This window comes from Hemiscyllium ocellatum, chromosome 1, assembly GCF_020745735.1.
Source record: "Hemiscyllium ocellatum isolate sHemOce1 chromosome 1, sHemOce1.pat.X.cur, whole genome shotgun sequence".
NCBI lineage: Eukaryota > Metazoa > Chordata > Chondrichthyes > Orectolobiformes > Hemiscylliidae > Hemiscyllium > Hemiscyllium ocellatum.
Genome location: NC_083401.1, coordinates 49,170,092 through 49,192,797, shown reverse-complemented (window position 1 = coordinate 49,192,797; position 22,706 = coordinate 49,170,092). Strand labels below are relative to the sequence as shown.

At 42.2% G+C, this 22,706-nt stretch overlaps 1 protein-coding gene across 4 annotated transcripts in view; it reads right to left on the bottom strand.

Moving 5' to 3' along the window:
• znf532 (zinc finger protein 532) overlaps positions 1-22,706 on the bottom strand; it is a 155,909-nt gene that overhangs the window by 101,956 nt on the left and 31,247 nt on the right. For all 4 annotated transcript variants that reach the window (XM_060853227.1, XM_060853134.1, XM_060853316.1 and 1 more), the window contains one exon: positions 8,369-10,860. In XM_060853227.1, coding sequence (XP_060709210.1) covers positions 8,369-10,834 — 2,466 coding nt within the window. In that variant the 5' untranslated portion in view covers positions 10,835-10,860. The remainder of the gene's footprint in view (positions 1-8,368; positions 10,861-22,706) is intronic.

Here is a 22,706-nt window from a genome sequence, read left to right as displayed (position 1 = left end):
ATCAAGCCAAGATTAACAATGCACAAATTTTGAGATCTGACAAAACGTCAGTGCACTCTTAACATTATCTGTTTGTTCCTCCACAGGTCCTGCCAGACCTGCGGAGTTTCTCCAGTACTTTTGACTTGTGTTTCAAATTTCCAGTACCTGCAGTTCTTTGTTTTTATATTAAGGCACAAATTTACTTTTCAGTCATCTCTTAATGCAAAATATCATCTAAATTCATTGGATTTTTATTAAATTACTTTAGGACTTTTAATCATTCAGATTGGTAAGTAATATTTTTATAGAGCCTGTATAAATTAATAGTTTGTTGAAGATTATATGTGTTAAATCGCTTCTCAGCTGTGACAAAAGCAATAAAGGTTAAAAAGTATGTACTTCATTAGGCCTAATTCAATGTGTTAAAAATTATTTTGTTTAAATAGCAAGTGTAGATGACTCCATGCAAAACGAGAGATAATGAGATATCTGATCTGAGGGAGTCAGCATCAGCCTGTTTCAGATAATGATCGTCTGAGTCACAAGGTTGTCAGTTTGACAGAAATTAACAGCTTTGACATCTTGAGTACACTGTATATGTTTTTCTTTGTTGCTATATATATATATATATATATATATATAAAAATGGAGTTCAGCTGCAGATTCTCTCACAGATAAAGTTCAATGTAACATCAAACAACAATAAAAGACTTTATCATCTGGGTCCAACATCAGCAAAAGGGACTAATCCTTGTATTTGAACTCAACTACAATTTAGTGAATTTTAATAGGACTTCAAATTGACAATATTCTTGGACTTAACAGATATGTATTTAAATTTGCTTTGTCTTTCTCATGTTTAAGCCATTCTCAAATGAGCTTATAAAATTGTATTTTCAGTCTGAAGCTACCAAAGGCAGATTTGTAGGCAAAGTTAACATTTAAATTTCCATTTTACACATTATGGTCAATGATTTATTTCTACTAATTCGAGGATTGATAAGTTCAACTCAGAAACTATTGTAAAATCTAAACTGTACCACTGTTGTTGCTCGCTTACCTAATTGTTGTCTAATAAAATTGTTCGAGGAGAAAGTGAGGACTGCAGATGCTGGAGATCAGAGCTGAAAATATGTTGCTGGAAAAGCGCAGCAGGTCAGGCAGCATCCAAGGAACAGGAGAATCGACATTTCGGGCATAAGCCCTTCTTCAGGAATGAGGAAAATGTGTCCAGCAGGCTAAGAAAAAGGTAGGGAGGAGGGACTTGGGGGAGGGGCGTTGGAGATGCGATAGGTGGAAGGAGGGCAAGTTGAGGGTGATAGGCCGGATTGGGGTGGGGGCGGAGAGGTCAGGAAGAAGATTGCAGGTTAGGAAGGCGGTGCTGAGTTCGAGGGATATGACTGAGACAAGGTGGGGGGAGGGGAAATGAGGAAACTGGAGAAATCTGAGTTCATCCCTTGTGGTTGGAGGAAGAGCACCTCATCTTCCGCCTGGGAACCCTCCAACCACAAGGGATGAACTCAGATTTCTCCAGTTTCCTCATTTCCCCTCCCCCCCACCTTGTCTCAGTCAAATCCCTCGAACTCAGCACCGCCTTCCTAACCTGCAATCTTCTTCCTGACCTCTCCGCCCACCCCACTCCGGCCTATCACCCTCACTTTGACCTCCTTCCACCTATCGCATCTCCCACGCACCTCCCCCAAGTCCCTCCTCCCTACCTTTTATCTTAGCCTGCTGGACACACTTTCCTCATTCCTGAAGAAGGGCTTATGCCCGAAACGTCGATTCTCCTGTTCCTTGGATGCTGCCTGACCTGCTGCGCTTTTCCAGCAACACATTTTCAGCTAATAAAATTGTTCGGCAGTTACTATCAATGTTATCATCCCGTTAAAGCATACCAGAACTTCAAGAGAGTCGAGGGATAGAGATGAGTACAGTGGCCACCACTAAGGAGAAAATGCTGGGCAAGCTGAAACATCTGAAGGTGGAAAAATCATTCAAACCAGTTAGACTACACCTCAGAATTCTGAAGGAGAGAGCTGAAGATATTATACAGGCAATAGTGGTGAACTTACAGAAGTTACCAAAATCAGGCAGAGGTCCAGAGAACTGGAAAATGGCTAATGTAGCATCTCAGTTTTAGAAGGAGGGATGCAGAAGTCAGTAAACTACAGGCCAGTTAACCTGACTTCACTGGTAAGATTTTAGAGTGCATTATTAAGGGTGAGATTGAAGAGTACTTATACATGCATGGTAAAACAGGGCTAAGTCAGTATGACTTTGTCAAAGGGAGGTCATGCCTGACAAATCTGATAAAAATTTTGTGAAGGTAATGGGCAAGTTAGACAAAAGAGGGCCAGTGGATATGATCTATTTGGATTTTCAGGAGGTCTTTGACCAGGTGATGTATAGGAGGCTGCTAAATAAGAGCCCATGGTGTTAGCAGCCAGCTATTGACATGGATAGAGGATTAGCTGACTGGCAGGAGGCAGAGAGTAGGGATAATGGAATTTTTTTTAGGATGGCAGTAGGTGACATTTGGAGTTTGCAGGGCTAAGTGGTGGGACAACAACTATTCACATTATACATTAATGACCTGGATGAAGGAATGAGGGCATTGTTGCTAAGTTTGCAAGTGACTCAAAGATACTCACAGGTAGTTTTGAGAAAGTGAGGAGGCTACAGAAACACTTGGACAGGATAAGAGTGTGCAAAGAAGTGACAGATGAAATACAATGTGGGAAAGTGAGGCGTTATGCAACTTAGAAGAAAAATTAGAGGTGTAGTCTATTTTCTAAATGGGGATCAGTTTCGAAAATCTGAACCACAGGGAATTTAGATTCAGTTCAGTATTCTGTAAAAGTTAACATGCAGATTCATGTGGCAGTCAAGAAGGCAAATGCAATATTAGCATTCATTCAAGAGGGCTAGAATACAAGATCAGAGATGAGCTTCTATGGCTGTATAATGCTCTGGTCAGGCTGCATTTGGAAAATTATGAGCAGTTTTGGGTCCTGCATCTAAGGAAAGATGTGCTGGCTTTGGAGGGGGCTAGATCAGGTTTCCAAGAATGATCCAGGGGATGAAGGGTTTGTCATATGAGGACACTGGGTCTGTACTGGACAGAGTTTAGAAGGTGAGAGTGTTCTCACTGAAGCTCAAGAAAATGGAGAGGCCTGGATGATATAGTCAAGGTGCTTCCAATATAAAGGGACAACCCTTTAGAACATAGATGAGGAGGAATTTCTTTTAGATTAGATTACTTACAGTGTGGAAACAGGTCCTTCGTCCCAACAAGTCCACACCGACCCGCCGAAGCACAACCCACCCATACCCCTACATTTACCTCTTAACTAACACTACGGGCAATTTAGCGTGGCCAATTCACCTGACCCGCACATCTTTGGACTGTGGGAGGAAACCGGAGCACCCAGAGGAAACCCACGCAGACACGGGGAGAACGTGCAAACTCCACACAGTCAGTCGCCTGAGTCGGGAATTGAACCTGGGTCTCTGGCGCTGTGAGGCAGCAGTGCTAACCACTGTGCCACTGTGCCACCCCCAGAGCGTGGTAAATCTGTGGAGCTCATTGCCACAGGAGGTCAAGTCATTGAATGTATTTAAGACAGATAGATGAGTTTTTGATTAATATGGGCATCAAGGGTTACAGGGAGAAGGCAGGAGAATGGGGTTGAGAAACATATCATCTTTGATTTCAAATGGCGGATCAGACTCGGTCAGCTGGATAGCCAAATTCTGCTCCCATATCTATCTCCAAAATCATTGATGATCACAAGTTCATGTTATAACTGGGAACACTCAGGGTTACAGTCAACAGCTCCCATAGCTGAGACTGTGCTCCTGAAGTTTAACGTTTGATTTTACTTGCCCAATAGCTAAACCATTTGCAGTTTTTCAAGGAAACATTTTATTCAACATGAGGCTGAATAGACCTCACCCCTTACTTGCCCAAAAATATACGGCCAATTCATGCAAACTCATGCCAAGCCAGGCTCCCACCTACCCTCAATGGCCCCTCATACCCTATATACCGACTCATACCACTTCTATGCTCATTCATCTCATAGACACTCTGGACAGAACAAAACTCTGTAGTGACAACCGCATGTGTAGAAAAGATTACAAAAGCAGGCAGACACGAGTTTCTTATTGCAATCCTACAAAGGTGTCAATCAACCAAACCTTTACAGGATTATAGCAGAAACTGTAAACATTTGACAATATTTTATTGTGTGTAAATAAAAGTCAATGATTAAATAAATTGAAGAAAAGGCACTGTCATTCAAGCAATATTTTCCCCTTCTGTACACATATTTTATCAAAATAGTGCAAGTCTGGGCTCTCAATCATGCATTCATTGTGTTACAAGGTGACATAGGTGGGTCCATGCTGCAGAATGGGTTGACATAATGGGTATGAGGAGCCATTGAGGGCTAGGTTGGGAAGTATATGAGTTTGCATGCAGAATAAGGGCAAGATCTTTTGTAGTTATCTTTCAAACATATGCCCACATCCATACAATGGTTCATGACATCTCTAAGGGACCACAGGCTACGAATCCTTGAAAAGCTGGTCCAACTCCTTTGACATTGTTGGGGTTTAGGTGATGCGTATTCCCATGCAATGGAGCTTGCCAGTTCAACAATGCAGAGTTCGGGTTCGCTGTCCACACGTTTTGCTTACACAGGAATATAGTAAGGGCCCAGGAATCCTGGAATAGGATTCTATGCACCACATTTGATGATCTACAGAGACTCCATGACTCAGCAAAAGTCCAGCCTAATGTTCCAAGTCAATGACCTTTCATGCTGCCAAACATCAATAACCAGAAACATTGAACTATTCCTCTCTCCAAAAATGCTGCCAGATGTTTACTCTTCATTTCAAATTTCCCAAGTGTACAGTATTTTTCAGTGCCCATCCTTGTTAATTTGTTTTATGGACTAACGCCGCCCTATTTTTCTCAGTGCAAAATGGCTTTCTGCCCCAAACACAACACCATTCTCAGTGACGGAGCCTTCACCCATTCATTCATTTGTCAGCAATCCCTTCCTCATGTCTTTTTCTCGTCAACAATTTCTCCTAAAAAAATTCTTAAAGCCCAGCTCTTCAACCAAAGAGAAAGTATGCCACATTTGTATAGCTCCTACATTAAATAAGATAGCCAGAGCATATGGGATTATTTAAATGTACTGTAATGAATAGGCTAGTCAGCCGTATCTCAATCATTAGTAAGATTTTAGAGTCTACTATTAAGGATTAGATTGTGGAGTACTTGGAAGTGCATGCTAAAACAGGGCTGAATCAGAACAGCTTCACCAAGGAGAAATCATACCTGACAAACATGTTAGAATTCTTTGAGGAGATAGCAAGCAAGTTATGGAAAGGAGAGTCAGTGGACGTGGTCTATTTGGATTTCCAGAAGGCCTTTGACAAGGTGCCACACTGGAGGCTGTTAAATAAGACAAGAGCCCATGGTGTTAGGGATAAGGTACTGGCATAGATCGAGGATTGGCTGACTAGCAGAAGGAAGAGAGTGGGGATAAAGGAGTCTTTTTCTCGTTGGCAGCCGGTGACTAGTGGAGTACCATGAGGTACAACTATACACAGTATACATTAACGATCCAGATGAAGGAACTGAAGGCATTGTTGCTAAGTTTGCAGAAGACACAAAGATAGGTGGAGGGACAGTTAGTCCTGAGGAAGTAGGGATGATGCAGAAGGACTTTGACAGGCTAAGGAATGGGCAAAGAAATGGCTGAGGAATGCAATGTGGTGAAGTGTGAGGTTATGAAATTTGGTAGAAAGAATAGAGGTGCCACTATTTTCCAAATGGGGGAAAAGCTTTGGAAATCTGAAGCAAAAAGGGTCATAGGAGTCCTAGCTCATGATTCTCTTAAGGTGAACATGTTGGATTAGGAAGGGAAATGTAATGTTTGCATTCATTTTTGAGAAGGCCACAATACAAAAGCTGGGATGAACCGCTGGGGCTGTATTAGGCTCTGGTCAAACCACAAATTGGAATATATGATCAGGTTGTACGTTTGCTCACTGAGCTGGTAGATTTGTTCTCAGACATTTCATCATGGAATATGTGAGCAGTTTTGGGTCCTGTATCTAAGAAGAGACGTGCTGGTACGGGGCAGCAGAGGAGATTTACGAGAATGACTCAAGGAATGCCAGACTTGTATATGAGGTGTGGTTGAGGAGTCTGTGTCTGTAGCCAATTGAGTTTTGAAGGATGAGGGGGAATCTGATTGAAACTTACACATTACTGAGAGGTCTGAATGGAATGGATGTGGAGAAGATATAGGAGATCTAGAACCTGAGGGTATAGATAAGATGAGGAGGAATTTCTTCAGTTGGAGCATGGTTAACCTGTGGAACTCATTAGTGCAAGGGGCTGTGGAGGCCAAGTCATTGAGTGTATTTAAGACAGAGATAGATTGATTCTTGATTGGTAATGAGGTCAAGTGTTATGGGGAGAGGTCGGAAAATAGGGTGGAGAAGAATGAATGGTGTGCAGACTTTATGGGCCAAATGGACTAATTATGCTCTTATGGAATTGCAGTCAATTTGAAATTAGTAAGGTTCAAATCACAAGGAGCATTGGGATAAATCACAAGGTAGTATGATTTCAATGATGTTTTCTGAGGAATACATACCATCCAAGATCAAGATTCTGATTACTATTTTTCATCTCTCTCTTTATAGTTCAGCATTGTTCTCCTTTTGTCTAACCATGGGATGCATTGGGACATTCTTTCTTTTAAGGATACTAGTATTACACAATTGCAGGGCATTGACCTGGAACCTCAGAACTCAGTTAGCTGCCTGTATGATTTATTTACTTAAATAATATTTTCATCCATTCTTGGTACCTCCTCTCTATGCAGGCCATAAAGTATTGCCAACAAACCAAAATATCTGCACTAAAAGAGAACAGAGATGAATAGAATGAAAAATCTACAGGTTGGTTTTCTCATACCTCTTTTTAGTAGATCCATTTGTTTTAAATTATTCCCTTGAGCCAATCGAAATAAAAACCAGGAGAAAAGTAAACAGATTGCCAACTTACTGTCTTTTATGTTACACTATTTCACAGAGTAATAGCTACCCATCTGTTTTCATTACTGCACATATATCTAATACCTGTTGCAGTTGGCAACAGATCTTAGTGTACAGATTGAGGATTTATTCACTAATGGAGCAAAAACTCTTAGAACATCCCTTTGCAAACCATACAAAAGCAATGAGATAGAAAAAGGCAAGCAGAAGTAGAATGGCTGCTTAATTTTTGCTGGCTCAATTAACTAAGCAATGTAGCCAATGAACCGGAGTTTTAAACCTCCGACAGAAGTGGAAATACAATAGAAGCAGTATTCTATTGTCCAAAGTTTTCAACACCTCAAAAAATTCTGTATCACTGTAAATGGGGCATACTGTGCCACAACAAATGTCAAAGATTAAATTTAACAAATATAATTACATTAAAATCATGTTAAATCATATCATCTGGTGAATTATGCCAACTGAGTACAAAAGAGTTCATAATCCTTGTGACTGACATAAGCTTCAAACTTTCTATTTATAATACTTTGCAGAATTTTATGATTTCTCATTAATGTATTACCCCTCAGGTGTTCTACTGCTTGCTTTATCTCCACATTTAAAAAGTGCAGTGCATTTTTGACCAGCCTCCCAATGTCTACCTTCGTAAACTCCGCTGCTCACTATGCGCATTCTGATTAACGCTAAGTTAATTTGTTCATCATCCCTGTGCACACTGAAATACATTTCTGGTCCACTGTCACCTTGACTTTAAAATTCCCCTTCTTTATTATTTGCAAATCCCACTGTGCCTTGCCCCACCCTACCGCTGTAAGCTCCTCTAGTCCCACAATGCTCCAGTAACACTTAGTTACTCCAACCCTGGACACGTCCGATTCCAATTGCTTTCACTCTGCCACTGGTGATCGCGCATTCACCCATTTAAGCCACAAACTCCAGAATTTTTTCCTTCAATCTCTCCACTTCTCTTTCTCTCTTTCACCTCATTTAAGATGCTCTTTAAAATCTTTCTCTTTAACCCAGATTTTAATGTACTGTCCTGTCCTGCCTTGGTGTCAATTTTTATCTGCCTATGCTCCTGTGAAGCAGTCTGGGACATTTTTAACACATTAAAAAGTATTAGAAAAATGCGAGTTATTATTGTTGCACACTGTAGACAGAATTTAAACTGTTTTCAGGAAGAGTATTATTCATTGCCTCGGGATATTCATGGGACCAGTCTATTACCATGAGGATAACAGATCATAGGGAGCTATGGAACATTTACCAACTCATTTGTCACAACTTGATTTACCTGTCCGCCTGCTTCTGCAGCATGTTGGAAGTGTGTGGCAAGCAAAATCTCATCCAGAAACGTCTCACTGCACTCCAAACACTTCATGCCATAGCGGGAAAGCTTTGATGGATCCTCATCCAGGGGCATTGCTGGGAGAATGGGAGCATTGGCAGGCGCAGAGATCACCGCACTGGGTACGCTTGCAACAGTTTTCGCTATGGCACCAGCAGTGCCCCCTGCAGACGTCAAGACTGGCGCAGAGATAGTGGTGGAAGAAATGCTATTACTGGAACTGGGAATGATCATCTGGTCTGCAGGAATGGGTTTCATAATCAGATGAGAACACTGCATCACCACACCCTTGTCCTTGTGCCCACGAGCATGTGAGAGAAGACTGCACTTGTTGAAAAAGACCAAGTTCTTCGCACAGTGGTTACACGTGACTTCAATCCTCACACTTCTCCGGTCATAATGCTGCGCCAAACTCTTCTCCAAAGCAAATGAATCACCACATTCTAAGCATTTGTATCCACGAAGTGGTATACTAATATTTGTATTCATTGGAGGATTAAGGTTAGGCGTATAGACAGGGACTGGATTTACACTGCTCAGCACCTTGTTAAATGTCTCAACCACTGCATTCTGGGAATAGGCCACCACATGAACTCGAGATACTTTCTTAGCTGGCTGTGTGGAAGCAGCAGTGATTAGAGCCTGCTTTATGGGCTGCTGCGTTTTGGAAAGCACCTGACGGAGTTCAGAAGACGCTTGGGCAGTTTGAGGCAAAAGATTAAGGTTAGCGAGGTGGACAGTCTTTGGCACAAGTTTAGCATTTGCAAGGCTGGATGCTGGGACCACCACAGTCTGCTGCTGCATCGCATTGGCAGCTTTCAGGATGGCACTGCTGGCACTCTGAACTGAGGCAGCGGAAATGACGGTGGCTTTGACTGTAGTGTTGTTTGCAAACTTTAGGTTGATCACCTGTGATCCTGCCGTCTTCACAGCAGACACTGGAAGGAAAGCAGTGGCAACAGGTTTAATTGTAACCTGTTTCTGAGCAACGTCAGGAGACATTACTGAATTAGAAGCTGTAACAAGTGCCGATTGCACGGGCGTAGTAGGAGGCGAAGAAACAGAAGACTCAGTAGGTGGAGATGACAAAAGTGATGAGACAACCAAGGAGTTTGCTTGTTCTGGTCCTCTTCTACCAAGCTCTTGCTCAACCTCTGGCATGATTCTGGTCACTGTTCTGGTAATCTCACCAGATGATGTTTTGATGGTTTTGATGCGAACCTTAGGGATTGCAGGCGGTGAGCTTGCAGGAGAGGAAGGGGACCCTTTCATGCTACATTCACTTGACACGCTCCGGGGGCTATCAGGCTGTTTGATGGCAACTTTCTTCACCACTTCCATTGGGCTCTGAGGGCCCTCGGGAGACTTTTCAGTGACTCTAGGGCTTTCTCGAGATTCTTTTAAAACCGGAGAAGGGCCCCTTGAGACAGACTGAGGTTCCTTATTGATATCTGCTGCAGCCTTTTTAGCATTCAAAGCAGCAATTGCCGCAATACACGAGGAAAGCTTGGAGGAGGACTTAGCCCTGAGGTTTGAAGGACAAGTAACATTCACTCCAGTTTTCTCACCACTTTTGCCATCGAGGACTCTGTTATCAAGCTGCTTCTCAGCAGAATTTTTAAAACTCTTTTCAGCATCCTCGTCAGACAATTTCTCATCCATATTTCGGACTTTAAATGTCTCAAGAATCCCTGAATTAACACTGGGACTTTCACTCTCTCTGTTGCTTTTCAATATCTTACCCTTTTCTTCAGCTTCTGGCATGGACACTTCCTGCTTGACAGTGCTCTCCACTCCAGCCTTCCTTGGCTTCTCACTTTCTCGCTCAGCAGTGGGACCTGGATGTACGTTTGCTTGATAAACCGGTTGGCTCTCCTCTTTGACGTGTGGAGGGTCATCAACTTCAATTTTGTCATCGTCCTCGAACTCTTCCGCACTGGAAATGGGGCTGAACTGGTTAAACGCGGAGTCTTTCATTCCTGCATCGGGGCCATCGATGGTCTCGGCTCCCGATAAATCTAGTTTAGCTTCGGTGCCTGGGGGGCCTTCACACCTGGCTGACTTGCCGTCCAATTCTTTAGAATACCCATCCAGGTTTGTCACACTGAGGAAGCCATTGTGTAAGCCATTGCCTGAAGAATGGTGGCTCTCTTTGTCTAGTGTCGAGGTTTCTGTTGTCGCGGCCGAAGCCTCGCACGAGTCAAGAGTTCGGATATTTTTCACAATCACGCTCACTACCCCGTCGGGGGCAGAGGGGACCTGGGCATCCTCATCCACGGGGATGCTCTGTTTCAGGTGCCCTTCATTCTCATCGTGTACAGACTCAATTGCTGCTTTCGGGTCGACCTGCATATCTGGGATGTCAAACGCAGCAAGCAGGTCATCGAAATCCGGGGTTTTCATATCCCCCATGATCGTCAGTTTATTGGTGTGCAACGCTGCAAGAGAAACAAAAGCAAAATATATCAATTTACACCTTTCCACATCAATCATGTAGTTTACTTGTCATTTACACACAGACAATTTGACTGCTTTCCCACATCAATTGCTTTAATGGTTGAAATGTAAATTAGATGCCAATGGGGAAAAATTTAATTTTGGGAACATGTTAGAACTAACATTTTTTAAAAAATCATTTCGACCAGAAGTGTGGACAATCTAAATCTCTAAAATGCAACCCCAAATGTAAATCTTTATTTTTCAGACTAACAATTGGACATAAGGAGACAATTTTTGTTCGAAGTTCAAACGAAGGTTGCTAATTGAAATGAAGAACTTGTAGCAAAAGCCTGTCATAAATTTAATGACTATTGAAGAATAAAATAAGAAAAAGAAAGAGCAGGATGGGGCGGCACGGTGGCACAGTGGTTAGCACTGCTGCCTCACAGCACCAGAGACCTGGGTTCAATTCCTGACTCAGGCAACTGACTGTGTGGAGTTTGCACGTTCTCCCCGTGTCTGCGTGGGTTTCCTCCGGGTGCTCCGGTTTCCTCCCACAGTCCAAAGATGTGTAGGTCAGGTGAATTGGCCATGCTAAATTGCCCGTAGTGTTAGGTAAGGGGTAAATGTAGGGGTATGGGTGGGTTGCGCTTCGGCGGGTCGGTGTGGACTTGTTGGGCCGAAGGGCCTGTTTCCACACTGTAAGTAATCTAATCTAATCTAGTTCATCTGCAACACCCTAATGAGCTCAGGATAGTCCAAAGCATTGTCAAGTCAATGGAGCAGGTCTTGGAGTGAAGTCATTAGTACAATGTTGGGGAATGCAGCAACCAATGTGAACACAGGAAAGTGCTAATGAATAAGTGCTATAGAATACTGGCTCAAGCTTTGAATAGGACCATGAGATCTTTTAGCTCAACCTGACAAAGCAGACAAGATCTGAGACTAACATCTTTTCTGAAAGGTAGCACCACTGAGAGACCAGCACAAGCTAACTGAAGTATTAATATGCATTATATGCTCAAATCTCAGGTGCAGAATAAAAGTATTTTCATTCTTTTTTTTGAAAAATCAAGCTATACTTAAAAAGACAAATTTCACTCATTCAGAAATTACAGCAGTGTGAATAGAATGAGACTTGTATGTCAGAGTACAGTGCTTTACAAAAAGAAATTATGTGAAATTACTAACTGGCCTTTTGCACACACTTCTTTTTCCTTTCCCAACAGAAAAGAGACAGTAGGTCTATGGGCAAATATCCTCCGCAACAGTCATTAAATCAACATTAAACTAGGGTCGTGCTTCTTGTCACAAAGGGATGTTTTTCTTTTATTGCCAAACAGATTATATGATGGACTGATAGTGCTGACACAAAGCATTGCCTATCCGCATAAATACAGGGTCCTGCTCATCCACATTGGATTAAGCACAATACTCTATAGATAGAATCTCAATCACACAACAAATGCTTATTACCTTTTTGACTGAAAAACATAGTTGCACAAGTTGAGAAAATTCAATATGATACCAGTATGTCATTATCTGACAAAGATAATATTAGCCACAATGCAACAATGTACTGCTACACATGTGAGTGAATTCCATGTTAAGTGCTAAAAAGCAATTCCAATAAAGTAATCTTCATATACTTCTAGATTAGCTGTAAATTATCATAATAAGAATCTCTGCTGTCCCTCAAAGCCGGCATGAAGATGTGTCATAGCTTCATTCGAAGTTCTATTCAAAACAAATATCCTCAATTGAAGTTATACTTAAAATCGTCCACATGGAAAAAAAATTCAGCTTGTTTTAAAATTTTCCTTCCTTTTAGTTAGGCACTCTGCAAGAATTTTAAGTGAGCATCCTGGTTAAGGGCAAATATGGATTTTCTGAGCAGGAGCATATAAGTGTGACCTGTCAGCCAGGAATGCCAGTTAACTCAATGAAATTGCAACAATTGTGTGACAACAAAGAAGCATGACTCTCTGTATGGCTGTGTCTCAGATAAATGAATACTAAACATATATCAACAGGTAGTAGTGTGTAGCACAGTGGCTCAGTAGTTAGCACTGCTGTATCACAGCAGCAGGGACGACTGTGTGGAGTTTACACATTCTCCCTGTGTCTGCGTGGGTTTTCTCCAGGTGTTCTGGTTCTCTCCCACAGTCCAAAGATGTACAGGCTAACGTGGCTAACATGGCTAATATGGGTTAGCCACGGGAAATGTGGGGTTAATGGAACTGGGTGTGAGGCTGTTCAGAAGATCAGTATGGGCCAAATGGCCTGCTTCCACACTCTAGGGATTCTGTGAGAGTGACAGTACTCAATGCAGATATTTTCTAAACAACCCATTCAAATATTACTACAGACCTCTGGAGCAGATGAGTCAGAGGTAGGGACAGGAACAGTGTGCCACAACAACCTTCTCAGATGTGCAGAACTGAACAAATGTTCAAATGCACATTAACTGCCACAGATGAGGAACTATTAACATGCAATTAATAGACCAGTATTGAAAAGTGTAGAGGTCTCAGGGTCTCGAGGAGGTAACAGAGATACGGCGGGATGTGGTATTTGAGGCATTTCAAAACAAAAGTGAGAATTTTAACATCGAAATCTACCTGACCAAACAGAAGCTAATGTCAGTCAGAAAACAGTGGGACAATATAGGAAAAGGACCTGTTCACTGTTAAGACACAGAATACAGTTTTGGATCAATAGGTTGGTGGAACTAGACTAGTTGTGAATATGAAGAAAGCAATGCTGCATGCTTGTTATATAAAATAGCCATTCCATCTCTGATGCCTTTACTTCATTCATTAAAAGAAGAGTCCAAACTGTACACAATATTGAAGGTGTGGTCTCACCAATACACTGTACTATGGCATTCTTCAAAGGTACATATCGTCAAAAAGTAAATACATTTTTTGCACATTCCGTAGCACAGGTAAGTACATTTGTTCCATATTATGATTCTAGAAACAGGTAAACAGAATATATCAGAGCACAAGATTAAACACACTCTATCTGCACATATATCCCAGCTAAAAAAATCAAAGTTCCTATTGTCAGAGTTTTGTCAATTTTGCCAATTATAAATTTTCCATGTTAGTGGAAACTGTCCGTGCAACTTTGTTTTTCTGTCATGATACCCTAGTGGCACTATAGGATTGAGTTATTTTTCAATGAAGGGCTTTTGCCCAAAACGTCGATTTCGCTGCTCCTTGGATGCTGCCTGAACTGCTGTGCTCTTCTATCACCACTAATCCAGACAGACACACACACACACACACACACACACACACACACACACACACACACTTTCATTTAAAGTTCTTGCTGCTGATAAAAAATCTGTTGTGGGTGTCACGGTGGAACAGTGTTTAGCACTGCTGCCTCACAGCGCCAGAGACCCGGGTTCAATTCCCGCCTCAAGCAACTGACTGTGTGGAGTTTGCACATTCTGCCCGTGTCTGCGTGGGTTTCCTCCAGGTGCTCCGGTTTCCTCCCACAATCCAAAAATGTGCAGGTTAGGTGAATTGGCATGGCTAAATTGCCCGTAGTGTTAGGTGAAGGGGTAAATGTAGGGGAATGGGTCTGGGTGGGTTGCACTTTGGCGGGTCGGTGTGGATTTGTTGGGCTGAAGGGCCTGTTTCCACACTGTAAGTAATTTAAGTAATCTTATCTAATCTAGTGTGACTTGATTAAGCAAGTAAGGAATTACATTATATTTTGTTTGATTATATTTGGTTGTAAAACAGTTTCTGTAAGGAAGAAAACCCAAGGACCAGCTCAAATGTAAAGTCATTGGTTTATTGTATATTGCTATTTTATGGACCAAACTAATATAAGTTTAGGCGAACAAATGTGAGACTATTTTGAGATAAAATGTTTTTAATCTCAACAGCCATATTTTAACATGGTTTGGTTTTGTAATTTAAGGTATGCAACAGATCTGCGGGCATATGCACATGTGCTGAAATTATGATCTGTATTGAGTTGCACAATTTAGATTAGATTAGATTCCCTACTCCACTGCTGTCCCCATATACGTACTTGTATCATCACGTGAGGGTTCTCTTAGTGACCCCATAATAATCTTTTAAGTGTTCAAGTATCTTCAATTTACCCAGCTCTAAGATGGAACGAATTTCTTACTGGAAATGTCACTTTTGCTATTTTTTTTCCCAAACACACATATTCAGTGTAGCTCAAATCATTTTAAAAGACCCATATATTATCATTCAAATCTTTAATCAGTGATTTGACATTCTGCTCAAACATACCATTAAAACACAATCTTGAGTCGCAAGCTTTAAAGCTAGTTATTTAATATTCAGGGATTTCAAGCCAATAATATTGCCATTTTTAGATTAGATTACTTTAGTTTATATTACTTACAATGTGGAAACAGGCCCTGCAGCCCAACAAGTCCGCACCGACCTGCCGAAGCGCAACCCACCCATACCCCTACATTTACCCCTTATCTAACACTAAATTGCCCTAATGTTTTGCACAATTTGCAATGTGCAATTTAGCATGGCCAATTCACCTGACCTGCACATCTTTGGACTGTGGGAAGAAACCGGGGCACCCAGAGGAAACCTGCGCAGACACGGGGAGAACGTGCAAACTCCACACAGTCAGTCGCCTGAGTCGGGAATTGAACCCGGGTCTCAGGCGTTGTGAGTAAGCAGCGCTAACCACTGTGCCATCGTGCCGCCCACGTGTTACATTTGATCCTTGTTCAAGGTGGAAGAACAGTCAACTTATCAAAGTTATCCAAATAAATGAAGGCCACCATTCTTGGTACAATTCTAGTAAAACGCCTCTGCGAACCTGAAGACCCTCCTTGCTTTCTAAAGTATAGTGCTCAGAATTGAACACAGTATTCCAGGTGAGGACTAACCTGCAATTTCAAAATGTGTATCAGCAATTGCTTGTCCTTTAAAAGGTAGATCTTTAAAAGGCACTGCATGGCTGGAAGCCCCAGCATATTTCCACCTCCTCTGATAGATAAATGCGAGACAGAGTTCTTAAAACTGGCCCAAAACTAAATACATAAAGAGCAGTGTTCAAACCCTGTCTCCCATATCTTTTTCAACCTCCCAGAAGGGTGCTCCAGTCTCACAGGTATCTGCATCTGATGAGCTACATTAAGTGAAGATCATTTCTGGTGTAGGCTGTGGAGGTGGAATACATTGAAAAAGGTAAATAAGATGATTTTCAAATTGAAGATTTCTATCTAAAGTCTCATGATAGTTTCTTTCCCTAAAGATCACTAGTGAACTAGATGGGCTTTTCCTGGTAATCAACAATTGTTGCATGGTCATTATTTGACTCTTAATCTCAAATGTATTTTTAATTGAGTTCAAACTCCTCAATCTGCTGTGACAGAATTCAAAGCATGGTCACCAGAACATTACCTGGGTCTCAGGATTAACAGCCCAGTGATAATACCACCAGGCCATCATCTCCCTTCTTTCCAAATTCCCAGATGGGTATGGGGGTTCTTCTCCCAAGTCCAGAGACCATGCTTAGTGCGATACCCCCTGCCCTGTGGCTGCCTCTTCCCCAGTAACACCTCCCCCTACCTCCCACAACACTCAAAATCCTTGTATCGCTATCATTCACCTATATGTTTGGATCCAGCCCTGAACCTAGGCCTCGGTTGGGTATTGTGCCAGCAGCAGCCAACACCTGCAGGCAGTGCAGCTGATGAATAGAGAGATCAGACTCCCACCATCAGGAAACTCTTGGCAGACAGCTCTTCTGCCAAGGCCTTTGGTCTGAGGAGAAGTTCTGCCATCCTCTATCAAGTACCTAAGCGACACAAGATCCATCAGGCATGAGCAAGAAGGGACAAAAGTCATGGTCTTTCGCACCCTCCTGCAGGCTGTTGAGACCTCTACTCACCCACAAAACCTCACCCCAGTTCTCTCTTATTAACTTGAGACTGAACAGTTACGAACATTTTAAAATAGAACATTTGACAACTGTGCAACACACCAAGCATGCATTAAAACCTCCCCCTTATCAGTAACCTCTTTTCCACCAGAAAAAAGATAGAAACCTCAGTGAGAAAATTGATGAAAAATTTTTCCATTTAATGTTGTAGAACATCTTTGACAAAGTAGATACAAATAGCGTACAATGGGCGTCCAGCTGATGAAGAAATAAAGCAATTTTTCTAAGATTTTTAAATACAAAAGTTGACACTTTGAAGGACATCTTCTACATACGCACTTGTGATGTCAGGATTAGGAATTGACACAGGTATTTGCTGTGATGCATCAGTTCCTGCTCACTGAATCATCACATCCAGTACAGGCATATCATGCTACGAATTTTCAGTCAATACTTATAAAAACTAGACACAAATTTGTTAAAGTGGTTGTCACAAATCTTGCCATTTTTGGCATTTGGACTACAGACAGTATCTCTGGCAAATATTGCTACAGGTTAGTCTAGATATGACTAGCTAGCTACTGAATTCACATATTTCATTGTTGAGACTAAGCTAACATCTGAAAGACTACTGCATTTCCAGATTGCCTGTTGCCATGTTTGTAATGCGAAAGAAGAGAATTGCTGCTATCAAATTCACGTTGTATCACAATGACCTCTTCCAGCCAAACCCGAGTAGATGGGCCTCAAAGTGTTAATCAAAAACACAAAAAATGGAATCAAATTAAACACAACTTATTTGGGAAAGACCTGAAACTTGTGACAAGCCAAATGGTGAGAAAGCTCCATTTTATTTGTCTGTTTAAAAGATCAGCTAACAGCTGATTTCAGGCACATCTATTAGAGTCATAAATCATCAGCCAGTGTAAGAATCAGACTGTGTAACTAGCTGCAAATCATCATGCAGCTAGAGTATTTAACCTCTTCCAGTTTCAGTGTTCACCTGTGAATGAATTCCTGAGATACTCAATGACAAGAAACTGCATAATCTGTTGTAATTTTTTAAACAAGATTTCTCTTCAACTTTCGCCAAAAACTTCATTCAAGAAATCAAAGGCCTGCCACAGCTGAGAGACAGAAATCATCATCATTTAGAGACTGAATTAATTTTAATGTGCATCTTTAACTGTATTCAATCACTGTATATGTGTGTGTGTACGTGCATGTAGACTGAATGGGAGATGTACTAATTCTGTGCAAGGATATAAAAATAAATAACCATTTATTAAGCTCATGAAATCTAACTGCTGAATTATTTAATTAAAATATACACTTTAAGGGTAAAAAGACACACCTGCTTCTATACCAAACATACGAATTACAGGTAGTAACAGAGCACAAGTATTCTGTCTGTGACATAACTTACTCACTTCAAAGAATAGACCTTCCTCGAAATGAAACCAGTTCTTTACATTTATTATAAACTTAAACATGAAATCTTCTGCTAGTTATTGTCAAGTAATTGAGCTACAAACTGCATACCCAATTGGTTTGTTTGAGAGCCACAGAGTGCTAATTAAATGTAAACAGCAGTTAGCTTCTGCATTTGTTGCTTTATACTCTATGCCATTCATTAACCTCAGATTCAGGGAAGTTAGTGATCCAATCACAAAGTTAAGGGTGGTACAAAGCTCCTTCAGCATTCCAGTGATACAGCACGTTTTCTATTTAAATCCAGGTTATTTGTCCAATCTCCCAAATCGAGACTGGCCCAGAGTTTCCACTAATATGCTTGATTTTGAAAATAATATGCTGTGGGATCCATTAGAACCACTTCCTGCATTTTTTTAATGTTTTAAGAGGCGCTGGAGAGTGGCAATACTATACAACATTTTTAGTTGTATTTTGTAGCAAAATACACATGACAATAAATAAATCCATCAAATCGAATCACTGTTACCAGAAAGCATTGCTTTAGCAGTGTATCTCAATTTATCTGTACTTCCGTTTGCTACTTTAAAAGTAACAATTTTTTTTTAAAAAACTTATGCAGTACTATTCAGTACCAGATTTAAGTACACACTACACCTATACTCAAGATAGTTGCTGAGTTGATGTTTCATAATCTTTTTCCATTGAGTTAAACTCATGTTCCTTCTAATTTATTGTTTTGTTTGCAGATTCATTTTTCTAGTAACTGATAGTCTACACTAACACTCCAAGCAGAATATGCTGTGTCCAACCCAGCCATTCCAACACTCAATCTTATTTCAAAGATTCAGGCGAAAGAACAGAAAGCCACTATTACAAAGCACTAAGAAAATCTGTTAATTAAAATGGTACTAGAAATTTCCACTTACTTAAACATGCCATGCAGGTAAAGAGCAGCATTCCCAGTGCCATAAAACTATTGGTGTCAGATAGGTGTCTTCTATACAACTTGCCAAAATTGAATTCCAATCTCCCGCATTCCTGACAATGAATACAGACCTTACTCTAGATACGAAATCCAAGGTCAGTGGCATCTATAAAAATGGTGCTGGAATGTGTGAAAGCAAAGAGGTACCTGATAATATTTCTGCTGGGTGACCTTAGTTGAAGGGAAGGGCAGATAATAGCCAGGACTAGTAGCACTCAATGCATAATTATTCAATTATTTTCTGTAAACTGAAACCATTTCCAACAGAGAAAAGCCTTTCAAAGTAATTCACCTTTGTCTCCATTGTTTGGAGCACTTCTATTTAGAAGCCTACTTTAATTGACTCTCAGACTCCATGGAAACTCAAATCTCAACCAGTCAGTGATAAAATGCTTATAACAGACCAATCAACTTTATGAAATAGATCACAAATTTTGTTGGGATTATTTCCAACTACCAAAGACTAAAAATCCAAAATATTTAAGCGTAATTGCAAGAATTAATAATTGCACAGGCATTAAGTCACAGAATTAGGTAATTTGCTGACTAGGTCTCTACTGGTGCTCATGTTCCACATGACCCTCCTCCCACTCTACTTCATCGGTCTCTATCAATCTCTTTTTCTATGTTTTCTGATTTATTTATCAAATCTTCCTTTTAATGAATCAATACTATTTGTACAAATGCACTTTTTTTGTGAAGGGTTTCATATTGTTGTCACTCTCAAGGTAAGAGGTTGCAAAATAAGTGTTGTCACCATTTGGGGGTGGCATGGTGATGAAGGGCTTTTGCCTGAAATGTCGATTTTCCTGCTCCTCGGATGCTGCCTGAACTGCTGTGCTTTTCCAGCACCACTCTAATCTAGAATCTGGTTCCCAGCATCTGCATTCATTGTTTTTACCTGGCTCAGTGGTTAGCAATGCTGCCTCACAGTGCCAGGGACCCAGGTTTGTTTCTAGCCTCAGACGACTGTCTGTGTGGAGTTTGCTCCCTGTATCTGTGTGGGTTTCCTCCGGGTGCTCCGGTTTCCTCCCACAATCCAAAAACGTGCAGGTTAGGTGAATTGGCCATGCTAAATTGCCCATAGTGTTAGGTGCATTAGTCAGAGGGAAATGGGTCTGAGTGGGTTAATCTTCGGAGGGTCAGTGTGGACCTGTTGGGCCGAAGGGCCTGTTTCCACATTGTAGGGAATCTAAGTTGCTCCTTTGAGCCTCCTCTGTCACCCCTCCTTGCATTTGCTCTGTCACTTCCCAGAAGCAGTAAAGGCTCAATTTTCCTATATTTATGCCAAGTATTATTTCAGGGAATCTCATGGCTAGTGCCCGGTCATGGAAACATTTTCTCACATGATTTTCCATTCCTTATCTTACTAATTATGCAAATGTACCTTTGGCATCCTTCTCGTGTAATCTGTGGCAGAAGAGGCGCATCCACCAGTGGAATCTTCCAGCGCACAAATGTTTTTATTCGTCAAAGGAACATTTTTTTGGGGAATCATGAATTACATCTTAAAATGTTTGTCATCATATTTATAGCAAACTTTAGAACCTTGGTGAGGTAAGTGAGGGAGCGTGAGTGTTGGGAAGAAAAGTTTATGATTAAAGTTATCCCTAGGTTATAACTTGAATCCGAATGCAGTAGCATGCCTCGTGGGAAGGTGGTGGTATGCTGGTAATGTCACCAGACTAGTAATCCAGATCAGAGTGGTGCTGGAAAAGCACAGCAGGTCAGGCAGCATCCGAGAAGCAGGAAAATCCACTTTTCGGGCAGGTGCCCTTCATCAGGAATGAGGCTTGAAGTCTCCGGGGGGGGGGGAGATAAATGGGAGCGGGGGGGGTGAGGCTGGGGAGAAGTAGCTAATAGTGCAATAGATGGATTGAGGTGGGGGCAAAGGTGATAGATCGGAGAGGAAGGTGGAACAGATAGGTGGGAAGGAAGATTGGCAGGTAGGACAGGTCATGGGGACAGTGCTGAGCTGGAAGGTTGGAAATGGGGTAAGGTGGGGGGAGGAGAAACGAGAAAACTGGTGAAGTCCACATTGATGCCCTGGAGTTGAAGTGTTCTGAGGCGGAAGATGAGGCATTCTTCCTCCAGGCATTGGGTGGCGAGGGAGTGGCGATGGAGGAGGCCCAGGATCTCCATGTCCTCGGCTGAGTGGGAGGGGGAGTTAAAATGTTCAGCCACGGGGCAGTGCGGTTGATTGGTGAGGGTGTCCCAGAGATGTTCCCTAAAGCGCTCTGCAAGAAGGCGTCCAGTCTCCCCAGTGTAAAGGAGGCCACATTGGGAGCAACAGATACAATAAATGACATAACTGGAAGCACAGGTGAAACTTTGATGAATGTGGAAGGCTCCTTTTGGGGTCTTGGATGGAGGTGAGGGGGGGGGAGGTGTGGGCGCAGGTTTTGCAATTCCTGCAGTGGCAAGGTGCCAGAAGGGGAGGTTTGTTGGGGGACATGGACCTGACCAGGTAGTTACTGAGGGAACGGCCTTTGCAGAAAGCAGAAAGTGGTGGGGAGGGAAATATATCCCTGGTAGTGGGGACCTCTCCATTTCCATCAATGACAACCAACTCAACACTGACATTTTTTACAAACCCAACGACTCCCACAGCTACCTGCACTTCACCTCTTCCCACCTTACCTCCTGCAAAAATGTTATCCCAATCCCTCCGCCTCTGCGTATCTGCTCCTAGAAGGACCAGTTCCACCACAGAACACACCAGATGGCCTCTTTCTTTCAAGACTGTAATTTCCCCTTCCCACATGGTTAAAGATGCCTTCCAACACATCTCATCTACATCCTACACCTCTGCCCTCAAACCCTACCCCTCCAACTGCAACAAGGACAGAACCCCCCTGGTCCTCACCTTCCACCTTACCAACCTCCGCATAAACCGCATATCCGCCGACATTTTCTCCACCTACAAACGGACCCCAGCACAGGGATATATTTCCCTTCCCACTTCTATCCATTTTAAACAAAGAGCGCTTTAGGGAACATCTCCGGAACACCCACACCAAGTAACCCCACCGCCCCATGGCCCAACATTTCAACTCCCCCTCCCACTCTACCGAGGACATGCAAGTCCTGGGCCTCCTCCATCGCTACTCCCACACTACCCGATGCCTGGAGGAAGAATGCCTCATCTTTCATCTCAGAACACTTCAACCCCAGGGCATCAATGTGGACTTCACCAGTTTCCTCATTTCCCCTCACCCCACCTTAACGCAGTTCCAATTTTCCAGCTCAGCACCATCCTCATGACCTGTTCTACCTACCAATCTTCCCACCTAATCGCTCCACCCTCCTCTCTGATCTATCACCTTTATCCCCACCACCATCCACCTATTGCACTATTAGCTACCTTCTCCCCAGCCCCAACCAACTCCCATTTATCTCTCCACACCGGAGGCTCCCCACCTCATTCCTGATGAAGGGTTACTGCCCGAAACATCTACTTTCCTGCTCCTCGATGCTGCCTGACCAGCTATGCTTTTCCAGCACCACTCTGAAATGGTG